The sequence below is a fragment of the Ranitomeya variabilis genome, chromosome 6 (genome assembly GCF_051348905.1).
Source record: "Ranitomeya variabilis isolate aRanVar5 chromosome 6, aRanVar5.hap1, whole genome shotgun sequence".
Classification (NCBI taxonomy): Eukaryota; Metazoa; Chordata; class Amphibia; order Anura; family Dendrobatidae; genus Ranitomeya; species Ranitomeya variabilis.
Genome location: NC_135237.1, coordinates 101724695 through 101749276, shown reverse-complemented (window position 1 = coordinate 101749276; position 24582 = coordinate 101724695). Strand labels below are relative to the sequence as shown.

Here is a 24582-nt window from a genome sequence, read left to right as displayed (position 1 = left end):
TCAACAAAAATATTGATTTCTGAACTCAAAAATATACCTATAAAGAGAAAAATCAGAAACTGAAAATTTTGCAGTCTTCTCTTAATTTTTGCCAGGCTGTATATCCATTCTCAACAAGTACTAAGACCCCATCCCCTATAAAAAATGATCTATAAAGGATCTCCTCTCTCCCACACATTGCATTTATAGTAAAGCCCTTCCTAAAAATTGATTTTGAAAATAAGCCCCTACCTTTGTATTGCTCTCACTGCCATATAATATTAAAGACATATAATATGGTCTTAAAAACTTGATAAGGTGCTATTTTATAAGCTGTGAGACCCCTCAAGAGAGAAACTCCTGGAGGGAGGGTGTCAAGATCTGAGGTTGTGTGTTGTAATAATCACCTAGGCAGGGTAACAATTCAACTATTTTTATTCCTTACATCTATGGTCTTACAGCAATTCTGGTTAGATGGTCACAATGCAATGTCCGCAGTCCAGATGATTCCATCCTGGGGCCAATAGTTCCATATCACGACCATAGCATGTGTATCAAGCTCCAGCCAGCAACTCATCTCCAATCTCCCTAGTCCATGCATACAGGGGAATCTGGTCCTCACCAACAGATCCTCGTCCCTCGGGGTCACTACACCAACTGCCTCACTAAATATGTGGTTTATTGCTAACCCCATGGATAGGCAAAAGTGTTCACACCCTCCTCCTTAAACATTTCCTTTTAGCTGAAAGAATGAAGAATATTCCATGAGCCCAGTCTTCAGCCTGTCTGCAGGGTTGTGTATTAGAGATGCCCCCTGCAGATAAGAAACAAGACAAACATACCCCCACCAGTTGCAGGACAGAAATGCTAATGTAGGTCTTTTTTCTACATGGGATCTAGCCTGCATTTCTTCCTCTGCTTACTCTCACTGAATGGCAACATTGATTTTTTTAACAAGTTCCAGGAGAGATTTGTGTACCTTAAAACTGACGAGCAAGCAAATCTCTAATAAACACAACAATAAGATAGACATACCAATGCTTTTTTTTGTTTAATACCGGTGCTACGTGCTGGAAAAACTCCATGACCAGCTCCTCACAGAGGACATTATTGGGGGGGGGGGGGGGAATTTCCTGGAAGTGGGACTTTTGTCTCAATAATGGTCTGCAGAAAAGGTCATAAAGCCAAGAAACCTACATGAACCAGGTATGTGAAGTCTGGTCACTGAACACTTATGTTAGATTGGATTTACACGATGCTGAAAAGCAGCCAGCTGAAAAAGCATTAATAAGATCTGATCTTTATTTTGTACATGGTATAATCTCACCATGTTCCTCAAGGGCTGTAGGATACAAGTATATCAGAACGACACATGTTGAAAGCCAAATTTAGATTGTTTTTAACTGGAAAAAAAAACATACATAATTGAGCTTCAGATCATGCGTTCTATAGCTTACTAAGTCTACGTTCACATTTGCGGTCTGCGCCGCAGCGTCGGGCGCCGCAGCGTCGCCGCATGCGTCATGCGCCCCTATATTTAACATGGGGGCGCATGGACATGCGTCGCACTTGTGTTTTGCGCCGCATGCGTCACTGCGGCGCACGCGTCCGGGCGCAGAGGACGCAGCAAGTTGCATTTTTGCTGCGTCCAAAATCAATCAAAAAAAGGACGCATGCGGCGCAAAACGCAGCGTTGTGCATGCGTTTTGCTGCGTTTTTGTTTGCGTTGCGTCACCGACGCTGCGGCGCACAACGCAAATGTGAACGTAGCCTAATACACGTCTGCTAGACCAGAAGTCACTGTCGCCCGGTAGCTGCTCTATCCTGAGTCCAGGTTGTTCTCCTTACAGTCCTGGGAGTACAGAGCTGTGTGTGGTGGGGCTGGGTTTAACTGCTAATTTGAAAAGCCAAGCCAGCCTGCTTTTCTTCCTATAAACTGGTTATGACCCAGACAGGGACTGGCTTAGATACTGAAATAAGCAGCTAGCCATCCCCCTTCGCACACGGCTCTAGTCACTGCCACTATTTGGTGTTGAGCACAGGACCATAAGCAAAGTGGCAGGGATGTGTGCCTTTCAGATGATGGGGTACATACTATAATAGAACTGTATTAGTAAATTATATAATTTACTATCTGAAGTTCATTTATGCTTTATATGTGCCTGAAAACCCCCTTTAAATTCAGCCGTTATAAATCCCATCCAGAACCATGCAAATTGCCTCTTCTGAGAAAAAGAGGACTTCACTCTATAGCGCCACCTGTTGGAAGTAGCGATCCTACAAGTCACAATCAACCCTTTAACGAGTCGTGCAATATGACTTAAGGTACCTTAACACTAAGCGACACTGCAGCGATACAGACAACGATGCCGATCGCTGCAGCGTCGCTGTTTAGTCGTTGTGTGGTCGCTGGAGAGCTGTCACACAGACAGCTCTCCAGCGACCAACGATGCCGAAATCCCCGGGTAACCAGGGTAAACATCGGGTTACTAAGCGCAGGGCCGTGCTTAGTAACCCGATGTTTACCCTGGTTACCAGTGTAAATGTAAAAAAAAAAAAACACATACTCACATTCCGGTGCCCGGCGTCCGCTTCCCTGCACTCCTCCTGCATCCTGTGTCAGCGCCGAACATCTCCGGCATCTCCCACAGAGCACAGCGGTGACGTCACCGCTCTGCTTTACGGCCGGCACTTACACAGGATGCAGGAGGAGTGCAGGGAACCGGACGCCGGGCACCGGAATGTGAGTATGTGGGGTTTTTTTTACATTTACACTGGTAACCAGGGTAAACATCGGGTTACTAAGCGCGGCCCTGCGCTTAGTAACCCGATGTTTACCCTGGTTACCAGTGAAGACATCGCTGGATCGGTGTCACACACACCGATTCAGCGATGTCTACGGGAGATCCAGCGACGAAATAAAGTTCTGGACTTTCAGCAACGACCAGCGATCTCACAGCGGGATCCTGATCGCTGCTGCGTGTCAAACAACGATATCACTAGCCAGGACGCTGCAACGTCACGGATCGCTAGCGATATCGTTGTAAAGTCGCTTAGTGTGAAGGTACCTTTAGGATAAAAGCCAAATCTGTATCTCAATTTGCAGACACTGTGTTTGTACGACTCGTTAAAGGGTTGATTGTGACTTGTAGGATCGCTACTTCCAACAGGTGGCGCTATAGAGTTAAGTCCTCTTTTTCTCAGAAGAGGCAATTTGCATATTTAAATTCCCAGAGGAGCATTGCACGGCGAATAAGCCTCCTTACCTTGACAAGCCAGCTGGTATGTCACTCTCCATAAGGAGAAACGTTACCCCTTAGACCCCCATCCAGAACTATTCTCTCAATATCTTTTTCGATATCGATTTTTCGATTGTGTCATCAATAAAAAAAAAAAAACTTTGTAGACATGTCTGCTAGGAGTAATTTTTACTGACAAAGGGGTTGTCTTATCTCAAGCAACCTTTCAGTGTAAGTATGCTGATCAATGCAGACAGGTTTTCTACACCCCCACCATGTACAGGGGTTGGACAAAATAATGGAAACACCTGGAACATCAACAAAAGTTAGCTTAATATGGTGTAGGTCCACCTTTTGCGGCAATTACAGCCTCAATTCTCCAAGGTATGGATTCATACAAGGTGTGAATTGTTTCCAAAGGAATTTTAGCCCATTCTGCAGTTAAAACATCCTTCAGTTCTTTGAGCATCGATGGCGGCGGAAATCAACGTCTAACTTAAATCTCTAAAATCGACCATAAATGCCCAATAATGTTGAGGTCTGGGGATTGTGGGGGCCAGATGAGATACTCAACTTCCTTAGAATGTTCCTCGTGCCATGCTTTAACGATTCTAGCTGTATGAATTGGTGCATTATCATCCTGAAAGATGGCGTTCCCCTCCGGGAACAGTGCTTGAACCACTGGATGCACTTGGTCGCCCCAAATGCCTAAATAATCTCTGCTGTTAATTCTTCCATGAAGGGATATCATTGGCCCGGCAGATCTCCACGAAATAGCACCCCAGATCATCACAGAACCTCCACCATGTTTTACGGTTGGGAGAAGGCAGTCTGGATGGAATGTTTCTTTCGGCTGTCTCCAAACGTACACTCGGCCGGAGGTCGGAAAGAGGGTAAACGATGATTCGTCTGAGAATATCACATGTTTCCACTGCTCGAGAGACCAATTCTGGAGGTTTCTACACCACTCTAAACGCTTGAAAACATTTGTCATTAAGAGCAGCAGTTTTCTAATCGCAGCTCTTCCGTGGAATCCAGATTTGTGCAGCTCCCGACGAACAGTTTTCGCGGAAACTGGGTTCTGTAGGTGTTCATTGAGCTTAGCAGTGATTTTCTGAGCCGTGGTCTTGCGATCCTCTCTCACAATTCGCTTTAGAGTCCGACGGTCTCTCTCAGTCAACTTTGACTTTCGGCCGGACCTGTGCTTTTCTGTGGACGTTTTTCCTTCTCTTTCAAACGCAGTCATTACTTTGGAGACAGTACCTCTTGACACGCCAAACATTCAGGCACTTTCTGTCACACTAGCGCCTGCCATACGAGCACCAACAATTTGGCCTCTTTGAAAATCCGAGGGGTGTGCCATTGGTATCAGGTTCTCATCAATGTTCTTACAATTATGCAAAACAAACAGTTAATTTACATACACATCACATAACTCAAATAATCAACTACAAAACATTACCATATGTCACGGTTTGCATGTTTATTACATGTTAGAAGATTATGATGCCAAAATGTTAGGTGTTTCCATTATTTTGTCCAACCCCTGTTTATATACATGATGGCCATTCAGATTTTAAGCAGCTCTCCACTGATTTATAAAAGAGGGAAATGGGTGGAGAACCTCCTTCGTTGATGTCTGTATGCTCCATTAGTCACTGTCCTCTTTATTACCTAAAATTACATAAAGTTCTTTGGGAGAATAAACTATATATACAAAAATATTAGATCATTTCAAAAGATCTATCAGGTACAAGAAGTGTAAACCTAGAAAAGTCCCTTAACCTCACCTAATCAATGCTTTGCCAATCGAACCATAATAATTTCTTGGTCCCTGGTCTGTTTACCTGGGTCCAGAAATGATATGTAGTATCAGCACATGACCACGGCTTAATAGAGATGACGAGTAGACACCACAAGTGTCTTATCGTGTTGACATTTCTGTCCAGGGTCCAGGGAAGCTTTAGGTGTGTGTGTGAAGGCCTCCATATACAGTACACTAATGTTGGCCAAACTAAGCCATATCAACAGACTCAAGAAAATATCCTAATGTGTATGGGGTCCATGACGTAGGGGGAGTTAAGGACCCAGAACGTCTGAATTCAGACCGTTGGTTCCTTTTGTTCTATAAGAGATAAGTGGCCGACAGAAATCTAGTATAGGCTCTCCTCTGCTTATTGGGGAGTTGGGCAAAATAGTCATTGTTCTGCTATCTAAAGTAAAGAGTAGGCTTAAATCTGGAGCATAACGTACAAGATTTTAATTTTCAGATCTTTGATTTGTGGTTTAAGTTTCAGACCATCCCTATAGAAAAATGTTCTCTCATCACTAAAGAAACAGATCACTTCTGCTGTCATCCAGGAGGAATCTTACAGCTCAGTGATTAGTAGCACTCACATTTACTTGCAATCTAATTTCACAGAAGACAAGCAACTTCATCCATCTTCTGAGACAAATTCAGTGTGTATTTTGCAAAGCTTTGAAACATCAGCTAAAATAATTTAATCCATCTCATATGTCAGTAGTTTCTTTGTATCATTCAATTACATCCCCTATGGGACATTTAAAGAGGATTCACTGGTGCATAAACCAAAGTACAGGCTGCCAGGCACAAGTATCGTGGTAGTATTTAGTAAAAAAAAAAACAATTAATGAAGAAAATCAAATTAATGACTATTTGGAAAAAAAAAATACAAATCTAAATGTAGAGTAAATATACTGCACTGAGACGTGGTTTGCCAGTCTGTTTACTGCAGGACAAAAAGGACTTCAGAAGATCTCTCACTAGTTTGATCATGTTAAACTGGCCAAATCATAAAGTCGCAGCAAAATAAAATTCAGTCTTTATCTTATTAATTTCTCCTCTCATTTGCAAATAAATTAGCTTGTAAAGTTTAAGTTATAATTTATGTTATAGTTCAACTTGGTTTTACCATAGATATGTCTCTGGAGGTGTGTACTTCTTCCCCTGTGTGAAGTTGACCAATCATTAGTAGGCAAGGTCATGCAGGGTAGTAAAGAACACGCCCTCTCCTCACTCATCTCTGCAGCCACTAGGAAGAGACAGCAGAGAAGTGGTTATGTATCATTCCAGTAAGTGTGGTGGAAGGGTGAGCAATGAAAGTACTGTGAGAAGTACTGTGAGATGACATATAAAAGGGGTTTTTAAAATGGTAATTAACTCTGCAAGTACCATGTAGCAGTGTGGGGTCATCTCACTGTGCTGTCACTCTCCCACTACAGTGACTGCCATAAGATGAGATCTGGTAGTGTTTCTAATGATAGATAACTTAGCTCTGCTGTACCTCTACACAGCAGCTGCAGAGATCAATGAGAAGATGAGAGTTTGTGCTCACCTCCCCTGCATGATGCTGATTGCTTATGATTGGCTAACCTCATGCAGGGGAAGATGTACAAACCCTCAGAGACAAATCTCTGCCAACACCCAGTTAAACTATAATAAATTATAACCTAGACTTTAAAGTGGATGGAAATGAGAAATTAAAAAAAAACAAAAACATTTTACTCAGCTCTGCAGTGACTATTGCAGGATGTCCCCATCTTAACATGATCAAACTGGTGAGAGGTTCTCTTTAAAGGGATGATGCCATTAGATTCAAGTTGCACTAACCAGGGGCAGCATTTATCAGACAATGGTAATGTTATTGCAGCCTTGTAAATTTCTAGCAGCGTTTAAGAGTAAAGAATACCTTACTGGGTGTGGTAGGAGTATTTTGTTTGAAAACGGTTTTAGGCTGAATTTACACAACGTTTCACCATCCAAGTGTGGACTGCAATGAACAGACTGACTGTGGGTCTCCTGACCCAAATTAACTGCTTCACATATACTTAAAATGGGTTATCCACTACCAGACAACCTCTTGAAAATGGACTCAGGAAGAAAATAAGACTTTCCTCCTAGATCAGCACCGCTCCTCTGTACTTAGCTCTGCCTATCGGATCGGTTTCCCAAACATTTTGTCTGAGTGGAAGGAGATGGCTCTGACAGAATGTGAATTCTGTAGCCAATCAACGGCCACTGATTGACTGCAGCACTCGAGTGACATCATGTGTTAGATAATACCAGCAGGAGACTGGTGAGGGAGGCAGCGATGAATACCGAGTAAGGATGAAGGTCCGGGAGGCGAGTTTCAATTTTATTTTTCACCGTTGTGTCCATTACTAGTGGACAACCCCTTAAAACATGTTTACACAAGCCAGATTTATTGCAAAAAAAACCCTGCAGATTGCAATATGTGGGGAGAAAGAAGCAGAAAGCGCTGTCTGATGATAGGATTTGAAAATCAATAGCAAGCCAAAAAAATCAGTACATCCAAGAAGAAAAAAAAAAAAAGTGGCACTCACCAGGTATGGCTACTTTCACACTAGCGTCGTACGACGCACGACGAATTGCGTCGTTGCGACGTACCGACGCTAGCAGTAAATGCGCCGCACAACGGGGGCAGCGGATGCTGTTTTTCAACGCATCCGCTGCCCCATTGTGAGGTGCGGGGAGGAGGGGGCGAAGTTCCGGCAGCGCATGCGCGGACGGAAATGCTGGACACGACGCACCAAAAAATGTTACATGCAACGTTTTTTGGTGGCGACGGCCCGACGCAACACGATGCAACCGTCGCACGACGGTTGCGACGTGTGGCAATGCGTCGCACTGCGTCGCTAATGCTAGTCTATGGAGATAAAACGCATCCTGCAGGATGCGTTTTTTCTACAAAACGACGCATAGCGACGTGAGGTGCACGACGCTAGCGTGAAATTAGCCTATGCGATTCAAAAAGTCCTTTATTTCCAATTAATTGGAACAGAGACCAGCAGAGAAAGACAGGGGGTGGGCAGGGTAGGAACGTTTCACGCAACTGCACTTCAAGGGGTCAATTCAACTTTTTTTCTTGGATGCACGATTTGGATTTCTAATGTGAATAAATAATAATCTTTATTTTTATATAGCGCTAACATATTCCGCAGCGCTTTACAGTTTGCACACATTATCATCGCTGTCCCCAATGGGGCTCACAATCTAAATTCCCTATCAGTATGTCTTTGGAATGTGGGAGAAAACCGGAGTGCCCGGAGGAAACCAACGCAAACACGGAGAACATACAAACTCCTTGCAGATGTTGTCCAGGGTGGGATTTGAACCCAGGACTCCAGCGCTGCAAGGCTGCTGTGCTATCCACTGAGCCACCGTGTTGGTTTGTGTAAAACAAAAAAAAAAGTAAATTGCATCAGATTTCATTGGGCGATTGAGTCTGGTTGATATAGGTCTTCCTTTTCTCAGGTGGTTTTAATACTTGCAGCTCTACAGGTTTCCTTTATGCTTTTTCAGTAATTTTATGAGACGATACATTTTCAGGTCACCTCTATATCTCTGCTTTCTGTAAATATGATCAAGTCACTCCCCTTGAAGGAACAGAACGAGAACACTTTTTTAATTTTTGCTTGAAGCCACACTCCTCAAGAGGTTACGGAAGTGGCTGACGATGACGAAGAGTCAGCAATACTGAGAAATGTAGCTTATCAGAAAGACTTCAAACGCAGTCTTAAAAAGGCCAAACCCACTTGTGCATCTTCATGTACAGAACTGATACCTGTCTGGTAAACTAGGAACATGCAAAATCATGACTTACACAACATTTCGGATCAGTGAGGGCCACTTTAAGGGGCATTTTGGTACGAAGAAGTTCTCACTAGTCCTCAGGATAGGCAATACTACTAGATCAGAATCTGTCTCACTGTTAAGACCCTCACCAAGTGCCAGTACGGGGGACTTCAGTCTTCGTTTCAATGGTTGGACAGTATGTATGCTTGACTGCTGCTCCATCCACTCCCTACAGGACTGCCGGAAATAGCTGAGCACTGTACCTGACCATTTCCAACAGTGCTATAGAGATAAAAAAGGGTCAGAAAATATGGCTGCAGCTCCTCAGTTGTTATAGACATGGGGTTCTGAAACCAGACCTGTGTCCTCAGCAGGGTCAGCTTCAAATTAACAAGGTGGTGATCTAATCAGGTTGTCCTATGGATTAAAATGATTTTTAAAATGTCTGAGGCAGATAAGAAAAATTAAAGAAGTGATTCTCACCCTGAATGATTGCTCACATCTCAGGTTTCGACATTTACCGGAACCTCATTGGTCTCGATTTTATTTTCCTGTGTTGATAATGGCCAAAAATTCCTGATTAGGTTCGGCCAGTGATTGGAAGGGAGGACCAGGAAGAGAAGACCAGAGGCCACCGGATAAGCATGAGAAAGAGAGTGGTAAGAACTTGGTTGGGAAGAATATTACCATTTTTTATTTTTGTATCAGTCAAAAAAAAGGTTTATCCCCTGGATAACCCCTTAATAAAACTCCATAATAAGGACACATTAGAAGCAAAGGCGCCTGAAGGATTTGGGCCAAAAGCTGGCATTGTGCCTATTGATGGCTATAGAGGTCCGAATGTTCTATATGTGTGTATCCCATGGTCATTCCTCGATCACCATACTACTATAGTGATCTGCAGTGCTTGCTGTACCTGATCCTCTTACTTCCTAAAATTAAGCAGAAGCTGTTACATAACCGGGTCTGAAACGGCCTAACGTTTTCCTGTCTCATCTGCAAAGTAAACGTCCAACACTAAATTATTAAAATTCAGTTAGGGAGATTTATTAATGCTGTTTGGCACAATGTAAGGACATTCATTTAATGCAAGGCTTCATATTTCTAAAACGGCACGCAGCTCATGATAAAAAATGACTGATAATGAAGAAATTACGTTGACCTCAGGTCTACCTCCTCTGTATTTGCAATGTGCTTAACTGCAAATTACTGTTCCCTATTAGGGTATATTCACACGCAGCAGATTTGTTGCATAGATTTCAACAACTAACAAAAATCTATTACACGTATGTAAATGAGACGTTTCTAGGGCGGGTGAGTGGATTTCTCCAAACCCTATTCAGATGAATGGGAAATTTGTGCCCCAATCTGGTACAGGAGAGGTGGAAATCCACACTACCATTCTGACACAAGCTCACACGTTTCGGTCCCAGAATCATTTATATACAGAATATATACACACATTGAAGCAGACACCAACACCACACCAGGAGGTGCAGTCTCCAAATGGTCAGCAGTAATAAGAAATCTGATTGTTAGTGGCAGCAAACTTTACCGTGTGGCATCAATAATTTAACTATTTCACCTTAAATCAGTTAGAAAACCATGCCGATCCCCAGGTAGACATCGTTACCGCCACATCGGCTGCCCTCAGGCATAATACGCTTACGATTATACTACTGTATACCCAGGGTTTAAAGGGATTTTTGGGATTACCCAAAAAATTTGCTGTGGTATTGGGTAGGAAGAGTATGCAAAGTAACGTTTTCTGGAGAAAATGGGGCAATATTATCTATAGGGGTACAAAACGATGACCGCTTATTGTGTATGTGCAAAAAGGGTGTTATTGCCGTTATTAGGGCAGAAATGGAGTTTTATTATTTTTTTAGGAGAGACCAAAAGCTACACCATCACTTTGTAGGGGATACAGTGGTGGGCAAATGATTGTGTGCAGGGCATATCTAAGTTATTTCTGTGGCCAGATTTATCATAGCGGTGGTACAAACCTGCACAGCAATTTTGGTGCACAGCACCACACCCCATTTTCAGGGTGCCCAACCTTCTTTATGGACAAGACGCAGAAACTGTGTAAAACTGATAATAAGAATTCTGGTGCAATTGCCTTGAGAAATCTCCCCCGTTGTCTATTTGAGTTCACCAGATGATCGATTCTTCATCCAGGCTCCTTGAAAGGACCCCAAAGTCAATACCCCTGTCCTAATATAGACAGCGGCCATCTTACCAAGGTTTTTATTTCAAACCCGTGTCTAAAAGCATTAGGCCATGCTTCCTCTCTTTTAATAATAAGGTGCCCTTGTGGACTGTGAATGATGTTTTATGACAGATCTGAAAAATGAAGAACAGATTAGCATGTGACATCTTTGATTCTGAGCAAACATGTCCCTCACTGTGATAGAGCGAGCGCACTTATAAATGTCATCAGACGAAGCTTAATAGCTGCAGAAACTCATGGGCCCCAGTCTGAGAGGAGCAACATACATTCATGTCCTGCTCATTATAATCTTAAAGGGAATCCGTCAGCAGCTTTTGCTTTGTACTCTGAGAGCAGCATGATGTAGGGGCTGAGATGCTGAGTTCAGGGACGTGTTACTTGCTCAGCAGCTTTCTATAGTTTCAATACAATCAGTGTTTTATCAGCAGATTATCACTGCAGGGCTAGGTGTCTTGTGCCAGGCAGTGAGATCAATCTGTGTAGCCACTCCCCCACCACCTATTGGACAGATTGACAGCTTGCTAACAATGTATACAGAAAGCTGCCCAGGTGTGTGGGCAGGATTATACAAAACTCAGCATTCTGAGCACCGCTAACCTACAGCAGAGAAGACAGGGATTTTTTCCAAACTGCACCAAGCATCCCAGTAAGTGACACATTGCTGGAATTTTCCTCTCTGCCCCTACATCATGCTGCTCTCGGATTACATAGCAAAAACCCACTGACAGGATCCCTTTAAGAGAAGAGAAGGAACTGATCTACAGATGAGCACAAGAAAGTAATTAGTCAAGGTAAAGACAAGTACAAAGCAGGAATTCATTTGCTTCTATTCAACCAGGTAAAACCTGTCTGCTTCTGACTTGGAATATGGACAAGAAGCGGAAGGCTCAGGGGCACAAGTGGCAAGTAAACCATTTCTCAGCCAAAATATTTCCATGTTGCTCAACATAATACAATATTAAAAATATCAGAGGTTTCATTTACTATGAAGCAAATGGGGAAAATGGCTGCTGATTAAAAAAAAACAGAAAAAAAAAACAATAAATGATAAATACACAATTATATGTGATAATTACTAACATAGCAATTCCACAAAGTAGAGTTATGATAATGATTTTCATGCCTGGGAGCAACAGGTCCAGATACTGTAAGCTCCTAAACTTGTGGCTTGCTGATTAATACACCTAAGTGAAGAATATGGAATTTCTGGAAGCACTATGTACAATTATTTCCAGACCACCGAGCTTCTAAAGGGAGCAACAACACTCACAGATAAATTTAGGAATTGCTAAATCCCATGTTGAGACCACAAAACTTAGCCAATCATGGACCATAGGAGTGACCAGACCACTAATCCTGGGCAAAATCAAATCACAGAGAGAAGGTAATTTAAAATCTTCTGTGTAACATCCTACAAACAAGCAAAGAACTAAAAACAAATACAAAGCAATGAAGAACTGAACTGGCCCCCAGGGGCCAGGTGGGCAATGTGCTGTTCCAGAAAACTAGAGGTACCTATATTTTTGGATTGATTGATTGACATTTATATATCTGGCCACAATTAATTCTAATTAGTTTCATGGTTCAGGTAGCTCCTAAGAAGGCGTTCTTAGGTTATACAAGCACACAGGATACACACACACGATACAAACATTCCATATAATCCTAGACCTAGATATCACCAGATAAAGCAAAATGTGCTTCCTAGAAACGAGCTTCATGGGCAAAACTTTAAAAAAATGAATGATAAAAAGGTTTATGACTTAAGGAGTTTTTACTAAAATCTATGCCAGTTAATACCTTCTAAAGGAAAAACAGCTTACTTAAAGGGAATCTGTCACCTCATTATGCCTCTATAAACTGCAGCCACCGCCATCAGGGGCTTATCTACAGCATTCTGTAATTCTGTAGACAAGCCCCCGATGTTACCTGAAAGGTAAGAAAAGCAAATTAGATTATACTCACCCAGAGGCGGTCTGGGTCCGATGGGCGTCGCAGGTCCTGGTCCATCTTCATATAATGTCGTCATCCTCCTTGCTTCTGCCACGGCTCCTGCGCAGGTGTAATTCTCTGCCCTGTTGAGGACAAAGTAAAGTACTGCAGTGCGCAGGGGCCGGGAAAGGTTCGAGAAGCCCAGCGCCTGTGCACTGCAGTACTTTACGCTGCCCTCAACAGGGCAGACAATTACACCTGCGCTGGAGCCGTGGCAGAAGCAAGGAGGATGACGACATCGTATGAAGATGGACCAGGACCTGCGACGCCCATCGGACCCAGACCGCCTCTGGGTGAGTATAATCTAATCTGTTTTTCTAATCTTTCAGGTTACATCAGGGGCTTATCTACAGAATTACAGAATGCTGTAGATAAGCCCCTGATGGCGGTGGCTGCAGTTTATAGCGGCAAAATGAGGTGACAGATTCCCTTTAAAAGGGAACCAGTCACAAGGGCAAAAGTGGCCAATTTTTATTTTATTCTCGCGGCTCCACATAGTATCCTTTTTTTTGTTTGTTTGTTTGTTTCTTTTTATCCTCCATACGGTTCCAGAGATATGGACTTTTTTGCTTAGTACTTGTTTATATGCCATGGCTCGCATGGTAAATATGCAAAGCAGGCTACAGACACGCCCTCAGAATTCTGTGAGCCACGCCCCCTTGGAAACGGCATACAAATTACTACGAGATAAAAAGGCCAATATCTCTGGGACCGTATGGCAGATTCGAAAAAAAAAAAACCAATACAATATTCGGGAGCATCAGGATTAAAATAACAGAAACAAACTAGCCACGTAGGACCAGCCTTTAAATGGAGAAACGTGTCTCATTTCATAGTTCATTGGGACACAACAAGACGCACATTCCACAATCTGTACAAGGTTTGTTTCCTCCTTTATGCCATGACAGATTTTTGGCACTCTCCTCCATAAACCTGACTCCAAACTTCTTTTAGCTTAGGCAGGTTTCATTATTTTTAGTTTACCCTGGCTGTGTTGGATTTCTGTGATACACTATAAAACTCTATCTTTACATGTTCCCAATGCGAAACATTGTCCTTCGGAAACAGGAAATGCAAAGAGTAGGCACCAGGCCGGTGGAAAAATACAGCCCATTCTACCGAGTGAGGACCCTCACAAATCACTGGGAACACTGGGGATTTTAATTAGGACTAGTGCTTAAAATACAAGTAAAATAAAAAAAGAACAAAAATGATTGTTAGAGTGAATGTCACCAAATGTATTAAAGGTGTCCTTATTAATAAATGTGGCACATTTTGGACTATCCTCGAGTCAAGAATGAAATCTACACCTGCTATAATAAGATTGGGAGCACAATTTGTAAAATTTCCCGTCTTTAAATGTAATAAATCAGCCTAAGGGTGCAGACAGACGGACGCATAAAATCGGAATGCACTGCACAGACGGGCCAGTTGTTCTCCGACCCGAGCGTAAAAGCGTCATGTTTTTCTATGCAGTTCTCATGCTCGGGCTGGGAGTGCCGCCGGCCAGTCCATGCACTGCGTTGCAATCTCTTTCCGATTTATATGGCCATCTGACTGTACCCTAAAAATTGTTGGGTCACACACACACACACACACACACACACACACCGTATTTGTTATTGGAGCATAACGCAAACAAAAAAACATTTTGATCAATTTACTTCAAAAATATGTTCAAGACCCCGCAGCTGCATGTCTCACGGATGTACGACAGCCACAACACATGCACGGACTACCTATCAAACAGGCAATCCCTGCATGTATTATGGCTGACGAACAGTCGCGGGGTCTTGAACATATTTTTTAAGCGCCCAAGACACTCGGTCAGCACCCAAGCATGCTCAGATAACACCTTAACTGAGCACGTTTGCTCATCATCACTTGTACACATCACTGTGCATAAACTTAGCTGCTTCATGCAGCTTCTGTAATAAAACACTACAATATAGTAAGTGAAACATCCAGCCAATTTTGTAAGGATTTGCAAATAATCCAATATCTCGGATAGTCCATAGACTGCAGATATTTGGCAGCTCCATTCCAAATTGGCCAGATTTGCAGATAAATAAATCATGTTTACGGTCAGCTTTACTGCCAGACATAATTCATTAGCAGAACGTCCCTCAATTAAGTTCACTAGAAATATTCTTGTGAAATTCAGTCACAAATGGGTGTTTTGAACATTTTAAGACTACAGTAAATAATTAAAACACAATATATAGTTAGGACCTCATTCACACGACTGTTTAAATAGTACATGTTCTATCCGTTTTGTCCACAAATTAAAATAGGTAAATGTTCTAAGAGTCCAAGTACTGTGCTTGATCCCAGAGTTAAAAAAATATGAACAAGTGCCACAAAATAAAAGTACACAAGAATGCAGTCTATAGTAGCCCTCTCTAACAAGGGAAAGGCCCCAATTAACCATCTCTGACCCCCTGGACCATAAAGTCACATGGAAAGTCAGGGGACCATGGCCTCACATACAGGGCTGTGGAGCCGGTAAGCCAAACCTTCGACATTTCCATACACCGACTCAAGCTCCACAGCCCTGCTCACATAGCAGATGCTTATCTTAGGAAGATCCAGTCTTGCTCTCAGCATCCACCTGGGCTTCCACTCCAGCAGAACTAGGAGCCAGTCTACATTGGCTCCCCTCCTTAGAGAGCAGAGCCTGGTGCTTGCAGGGGGGGGAGCAGAAACTGATGGCCACACACTGCCCTCCTAGACTGGTCTGGAAGGGACCCATAAAGGAACCGCACCCTTAAAAGTCCTTGTGACAAGGACACACAGTGAAACAAATAAAATAAACCCTAAAACTGACTGGACCCTCGGCCGGGAATTAAAAAAAAAGTATCTAAACCCTAGTCAAAATCTAAATATTGGGTCATGCACACTAATTTAAGTGAATGAGTCCATCAAAAAAAGCAGATGGCACAGATAGCAAGGATGTCATCCGAGTGCGGTCCTTTTCTTACGGTCTAATGTTTAGGAGAAGCTTCAAAATTTTTACTTTTTACATACAAGAAAAGCGGGTGTTACATTGGTGACAAAAAAAAGGGATAAAGAACAGTAATAATAATTAATTGAACTTTGTGAAGAACAGCACAACAGAATTCACAATTCGTGATTCATAGTTTCTCACGTCCAATAGTCACCAGATATAGAAGAGAATGGCAACATTTTGGGCATTACACCCTTCAGTAGGTGCAGAGAGAGGAAACATTGGATAGACCTTGGTGTAAGTTTCTGGGTCTGGGTTGTGATTCCCCAAGAAGCCGATCAGAGATTGGAGTGGAAAAAGACCAGTGTGGCGTCATAATAATAATAAAAGTAATAAAATGATCAGTTGTTTTACAAGAAGGTCACCAAAGAACAAAATGGACCAATGAATGAAGCCTAATTGGTTTTCTTTTTTGTACATGCAGGCGTATTCTCTTTGGGGAATAGTTTTGATCTTTCCTGTCCAGCTCTTTTCACTTATCATTCTATGATCTCCATACAGATCAAGGCACATGTTCGGCCAGGCCAAGATGAATGCTGTTCTCTTGGTTTCTATGAAAGAAACCAGAAAAGTACATGAAGTAAGTTCCAGTTCTCTGTTTCTAAGCACATAGCACCAATTCTCTGTTCTCCAATAACTAGTAATAGTAAAACTCTCAGAGACCTACCAGCCACTAGGGGGCAGAGGTGAGGAAGAAAACAGCTGTGAAGCAAATAGTACCCAAATACAACACTGACCACTAATATAATATTATATATATATATATATATATATATATATATATATATATATATATATATATATATATATATATATATATATATATATATATATATATATATATATATATATATATATATATTTATTTAGTGGTCAGTGTTGTATATATGTGTATATATACACACATACATACATTTTTTTATTATTTTATCTTTTTTATTGACTCTGTTGACTTCTTACAACTATAGAAAAATAACAGCCATGAGTCTTTTAGCAAAACACTGGCTACACTTACAACTGTGTACGGCCCAAAGCAAGAAGAGGTGCCTAGATTTACTCAATCCAAGGTGAACCATTGGTGGCTTTGCGGTTTCATTTTTTAAATACACCCATATCAATTGTAACTATTAGGCTGCCGTCACACTAGCAGTATTTGGTCAGTATTTTACATCAGTATTTCTCAGCCAAAACCAGGAGTGGGTGATAAATGCAGAGGTGGTGCAGATGTTTCTATTATACATTTCCTCTATTTGTTCCACTCCTGGTTTTGGCTTACAAATACTGATGTAAAATACTGACCAAATACTGCTAGTGTGACGGCAGCCTTAGGGTTTTATCACTTTGGGGGTCATGATTTACATTATAACGTAACAATCAGTTTTAGAACAGAAAGCAACAAATAGTGGCAGACCCCCAAAGACTTCTCCATACTCTTTATAAAGTCTTACAATGGGGTCCATCAGGTTTCAGAGTCACACCACAGTTTTCTCCACATCCGAGAAAAACGGTTTGATTAGGGTATGTGTCCACGTTCAGGATTGCATCAGGATTTGGTCAGGATTTTTCATCAGTATTTGTAAGCCAAAACCAGGAGTGGGTGATAAATGCAGAATTGGTGCATGTGTTTCTATTATACTTTTCCTCTAATTGTTCCACTCCTGGTTTTGGCTTACAAATACTGATGGAAAATCCTGACCAAATCCTGATGCAATCCTGAACGTGGACACATACCCTTATTCTGATCAGACATTGATCAGAGTGGCATCAGTTTTTATCTGATGTGGAGGACAAAAAAAAAAAAAGTTTCTCCACCTTCTCCGAACGGTCTGTCCACGATAATATTCATCTGAGCACAGTCCTATTTTTTTTTCCACGGACCCATAGACGTGCATCGCTGATTTTGATCTGACAGCCCCTTAGGGTATGTGTCCACGTTCAGGTTTGCTTCAGGCTTTGGTCAGGATTTTATGCAGATAAAATCCTGACCAAAAATGCACCTGAGGTCACTGGCAGGTCACCTGCGGTGTTCCTGCGTGTTTTGCTCATTGTAGCAACATGCTGCGTTCTGAAAAAACGCAACGCATGTGCGTTTTTGCGGGAAAAACGCATGCGTTTTTTAATGCACAGTGGAGATGGGATTTCATTAAATCCCCTCCACTATGCTGTAACATCTGGACGCTGGGTTTTTGACGCTGCGGCTCAGCGCTGCGTCAAAAACGCAAAGTTTCCTGGATGTGGACACATACCCTTAGACTATCATAAGAATGAGTGCTATCCATGAAAACCACAGATAGCACTCGTCCAAGAAAATGGGCAGTGTGCAAGAGCCTTTATAGTAATATCAAGAGCCCCATAGTAATATGTAAAGATATATCTAATTTATAAATTATAGATGTATCAACTTAAAATGTAGTGTACATGAGATTTTAGGGGACTGAAACAATCACAATATTACTCAAAATCACAACTACTAGAAGAAACGAAGTGACGTTCAGCCTGGAGTTGTAGGCACCAGCGTCTTACACTCAGTTCCTCTAGTGAGTCTAGTGAGATCCGGTGGGCTGACGATCACACCCATTCCTACGTACTAATCACAAACACATTTACACTAAGCAACTTTCACAAACACCATAGGAACGGTGGGTGGGAGGAGAGAAATTAGTGTTAAAACTGAAACTGCTTACAATAAAGCTCCACCAGCTCAAGAAGATGAGCAACTTCCCTGATCATGCAAGACGAGAGGTGACCGTAGGAACAAGTGTCAGGAGGAGATAAACCCAATGGCACACACCGGTAAACATTTCTCCTGGCAGTGAGAAAAGACAACTATTTCTGACAGGTGCGGTTTGCTTCGCAGTTCCGTGGCACGCTCAAGGCAGAGCGAGTTTGTCTAGGGTCATATAGTACATAGTGACACAGACGTACATGCTATACTGCAAATCCTGCAGCTGGAAAGTCATACAACAGTGTTCACTTCATATCTGCTGCCCCCATTGGCATGCATGTATTATCTGTACATATGTATACAGGTTCCCCAATCTATGGAGAACATGGCTGCCACTGGTTTGCTGAGTATGTACCATAAAGCTAATCAGGGCCTTCAACTAGGATACTGGTAATCTCTGAGAAGAACCTTCTTCCAGACTCTCCCGAGTTACAGGCAGACATGCAATAGGCAGAGATCTTGAAAATCCAGACTATTGTAACACTAGAAATGGAGCCGGTATCTGGAAAGTACTTACATAACGGTCCAAAGGTTTTAGGTTCCTACTGCTACCCTAAACTACTGATTCTAGATGGCCATGTGAGACTTTAAGGCCTAGTTCACGCGCTGAATATTTGCGGAATTTTTTACCTCAGCATTTGTAAGCCAAAACCAGGAGTGGAACAATCAGAGGAAAAGTATAATGGAAACATGTCACCACTTCTGTATTTATCACCTTCTCATGGTTTTGGCTTACAAATACTGAGGTAAAAAACTGACCAAATACTGAATGTGTGCAGGTGGCCTAAATGGAACCTGTCTGGACCCCCAAATCAACATTTCTCTATTCCTTTATACACACCCTGCCTAACAAGCCCTTACGGTATTTGACACATTAATAAACACTTAGGAAAAGTATTTCTAAAGTCCGTTTTTAATATGCAAATGAATAATCTGACCAGTCAATTGGGCGTTTGTTTTCCCAGACTAGACATCCCACTCAGCATGTTATTACGCCCCTGTGGGTGTCATAACATGATTATCAAGGGCCGGAATCTCACACATGCGCCTGACCTTCATTCCCACAAATCATTGAGCCTCTGAGCCCAGGTGTTCACTTCCCGTCTTCAGCGGCACACTGCGCATGTCATCAGGGGGGCAAAGAAGGGCCTTGATCTTCGGCTCTTCAGCTGACATCAGGCTTCTTCTCTGCATTCATACATGTGCAGTGCGCCTCTGAAGCAGAAAGCATACACCTGGGTTCAGAGGCGCAATGAGATGAATGAAAGTTACGCGCATGTGCGAGTTTTTCAGAGAGTTGGCGTTGATGCGGGCTCTTGAAAATCACGTTATGACACCCACAGGGCTCGGTAACATGCTGCGTGGGACGACTATTCTGGAGAAACAAAACACCCCATTGACTAGTCAAACGATTCATTTGCATATTAAAAATGGACTCTAGAAACGCTTTTTCTAACAATCCTCTAAGGTGCTTGCTAGGCAGGGTGTTTATAAAGGAATAGCAATATGCTGGTGCTTTGGAGGACCTGTCAGATTCCCTTTAAGAATATCACAATAACATCCAAATACTAGACCCAGAATGCCTAAAGCCCCCTCCTCTGGAAGGTTTTTAAGATCGCCATAGGACGCGCCAATCATAATGAATAGATAAATTCCCATATTGATTTAGCCCACAATATGGCCGTCACCATATATAGTGATCAAGCAGGTGTTCAGCAAAGATGGCGCGTAGTGCATAAGCGCAGCGCTCCTACGCAGTCTGCACAGCACAGGCGCGCTTACATTGTATGGCAGTGGGTGCGCTCCAACATTCGCAGTAATGTTCTGCGGTGCCAAACTAACACGTGGACATTTGGTGCAGCCACATCTGTAAATTACACGTAAGGATGAGCGAACACCAAAGGCACAGACTCATCTATAATCATCCAGAGAGCCGGAGATCGATCCTCGCAGCACATTACTAATGATGTTACACAGCACATACTGTACGCGCTTCCCCATAACCAGGAGTTAAAAAAGGACATCAGCTGGTGACTGGTGACAACCAGCAAATCACAGGCAGAACAGAAACCCTCTCACCTTGATGATACTGCTCCTCCGGGGCAATCCTTGCTTGTCCACCTTGTCGATGCCAGGGCTCTCAGGCTGTGCAGGTCCGCTGTCATCTTTGCCATCTGCGCGGGCACAATCTCCATTGGACACACCGCTGCTAGAAGTATTCGCAATTTTGCACTTTCCTCCATTACTCTCACCACTTCCTCTGTCGCCATTGCTAGCAGTTAAAGGTAATTTACCATTTGCAGACTCTAACGGCAAGGGCACGCTACCCTCGCCAGCACATCCACCGCCCCCACCTGGCTCTGCCATGAGGCTGGCAGCAGCAGAGCCTTGTACGACTCTTACTTCTTCTCTCTTCTTCAGAATCAGCGCAGACCAAGGTAATGGCCGAGCGCCCACAGCCCAGTCCCTTTCATCAACTGTAATGCCTTAATATACAAGATACCATTGAATCCAGTCCTCAGCATTGGTTACCTAAAATAATGAAATCACTGTGTCAATAATTGCAAAAGCTTAACCAGGCCTTCACTGAACGATAACGCCGGGCACGTAATGCATCATGGTGTAAATGGTTTCATAGCACTAACACAAAAAATGCAAATATTGTGATACTGTGACTGCGGCTACAATGTAACCTTCTGTATGGTTTGTTGTTATGGAGGGGCTCTGTACAATTCCAGACTAATGTCTTCAAGAACGGAGGCGGACGTCTGCCCAGGGATGTGACAAATGGACATGACATGGGAGACCACAGCTGTCACACACACGGCACATGTACAGCCAATACAGGCAGAGGACACAGGTCACAAATCACCACCTCACACATGAAGACCAGGTGTCACTTCTGTATGGACGGCACGGCAAAGACACACGGCACGGCAAACACACAGAACAGATACACAGCACGACAAAGACACACGGGACGACAAAGACACACAGCACAGCACAGCAAAGACACAGAACAGATACACAGCACGACAAAGACACACGGGACGACAAAGACACACAGCACGGCACAGCAAGGACACACGGCACAGATGCAAAGCACGACAAAGACACAGAACAGATACACAGCACGACAAAGACACACAGCACAGCAAAGACACGGCACAGATACAAAGCACGACAAAGACACACGGCATGGCAAAGACACACGACACGGCAAAGACACAGAACAGATACACAGCACGACAAAGACACAGCACGGCAAAGACACGGCACAGATACAAAGCACGACAAAGACACAGAACAGATACACAGCACGACAAAGACACAGAACAGATACACAGCACGACAAAGACACAGAACAGATACACAGCACGACAAAGACACAGAACAGATACACAGCACGACAAAGACAGAACAGATACACAGCACAGACACGGCACAGATACAAAGCACGACAAAGACACATGGCATGGCAAAGACACAGAACAGATACACAGCACGACAAAGACACACATAACGGCACAGCAAAGACACACGGCACAGATACAAAGCACGACAAAGATGCACGGCAAAAACACACAGGACGACAAACACACACGGCACTGGAAAGACACATGGCACGGCAAAGACACACAGAACAGATACACAGCACGGGACGACAAAGACACAGCACATATACACAGGACGACAACGATACACGGGACGACAACGACACAGCACAGACACATGGCACAGATACAAAGCACGACAAAGACACACAGCTTCGACAAAGGCACAAATCACAACACATCACACATCCACAGCATACACTAAGCAAGGTCTAAAATACATAAGAGAATTCAAAATACATAACACATATCACACATATAATATACTACACATCACAGAAAGGGAAGACATACACACACAAAATACAATACATCACACCGCACATACACAACACACACAAAGAATACATCACATACATACATAACACAATACATCACATGAAGAAGTGACAGATCACACACAACAATACATTACATAGAGGACACCCTCACATGACATGAAGAAGAGACACATCACACAATACATCACACACAGGACACCCTCACATCACACAATACAATAAATCATACACACACACATCACACAATACAATGCATCACACACACAGGACATCCTCACATCACACACACAATACATCACACACATCACATAACACAATACATCCCCTGACATCACACATCCTGGCTGTAGGGCGCACACATCAGTGGCAGGCGTCTCCTGTACCGCCCGTCTGTATGACAGCAGTCCAGGCTTTGTGTGCAGCATATGCTGCCGGTCGCCGCACGGAGGTGTCACTAGCCCGCACCGCTGTCACCCCGCATGTAATCCTGCCCGTGGTCACACAACGTGTGATGAGCTGCAGGACACAGGACCGGCACATGCGGGTGTGCGGCGGCTGCTCCACATCCATGCAGCGGGCACGCACAAGTCCACGTCCTACCGGGCACAGCAGCGCCGCCACTCATCAGCACTCACCCCGATTCCTGCACTCCCCGACGGCAGCTACAGCCGCTATCACCGGCACCCTGATCAGCCTCTGCACTGCCGGGGTGAAACCACAACACCCGTGGGGGGCGGGGCCTCCCCTGCCAATCAATCTGACACTCCGCTAACTATTGGTTTCTGACCAGACCCGTGAGCTCGCTGACCACGCCCACCTGTCAGCGCTAAGCCCCGCCCACCTGCGGTCACGGCGATGTTACTGGGTGATTTCTGCATCTCCGAGAAGAGGAGAGTGAGGGTCGTAGTCAGCTCCTCCCCCGCTGTCGGGACTACACGCGATACACACGACCTCCAGCTGGGCAAGTGACTTCGGAAGCCCCTAATGACACAAGAGGAGGGTTACGTGACCAGTGGAAGTCCCTACAGCCAGACCTGGCTACGGTTTACTATTACATTGCAATCACCGCAGTATTTCACACTGAAGCTTAGTGACTGATCACACGTCAGTATTCGGTCAGCATTTTACCTCAGTATGTGTAAAACCAGGAGTGGAACAATCAGAGGAAAAGTATAATAGAAGCACGTCACCACTTCTGTATTTATCACCCTCTCCTGGTTTTGGCTTACACATACTGAGGTAAAATACTGACCAAATACTGAACGTGTGAAAAAACCGCAAGTCTATGGGTGCGTAAAAAAAGACCCCGCACAGAACATGGCGGCGTCTGAGGGTAACGGAGACGATCCCATCATGTACATTATTTTATGTAGGAGAACAAATCTCACTCCGACGTAAAAAGCTGCAAAACTCCTCGGCCGTGCGAGCAGCGTAACGAGAATAGGTGCGAGTCCGGGATGTGAATGAGGCCTCCGGGGGGACGCGCTCATCCAGGGGGGACGCGCTCATCCAGAGGGGACGCGCTCATCCAGGGGGGACGCGCTCATCCAGGGGGGACGCGCTCATCCAGAGGGGACACGCTCATCCAGGGGGGACGCGCTCATCCAGGGGGGACGCGCTCATCCAGGGGGGACGCGCTCATCCAGAGGGGACGCGCTCATCCAGGGGGGACGCGCTCATCCAGGGGGGGACGCGCTCATCCAGGGGGGACGCGCTCATCCAGGGGGGACGCGCTCATCCAGAGGGGACACGCTCATCCAGGGGGGACGCGCTCATCCAGGGGGGACACGCTCATCCAGGGGGGACGCGCTCATCCAGGCGTCCGGCTCTTCACAGTGACCCCCATGTAATCAGTGCTCCTGTGCAGCGTTTCATCTGTGTCCTCCGAGCTCGGG

The 24582-nt window shown here is 43.9% G+C and overlaps 1 protein-coding gene across 1 annotated transcript in view; it reads right to left on the bottom strand.

Annotated features, from left to right (window-relative positions):
* The window catches only part of PLCL2 (phospholipase C like 2), a 252402-nt gene extending 228944 nt beyond the window's left edge, over positions 1-23458 (bottom strand). Inside the window, exons 1-2 of the mRNA XM_077268869.1 lie at positions 23323-23458; positions 20872-21324 (exon numbers count right to left, since the gene is read on the bottom strand). Of these exons, the coding sequence (XP_077124984.1) occupies positions 20872-21159 (288 nt within the window). The 5' untranslated portion in view covers positions 21160-21324; positions 23323-23458. The remainder of the gene's footprint in view (positions 1-20871; positions 21325-23322) is intronic.
* Between the last annotated feature and the right edge of the window lie 1124 nt (positions 23459-24582).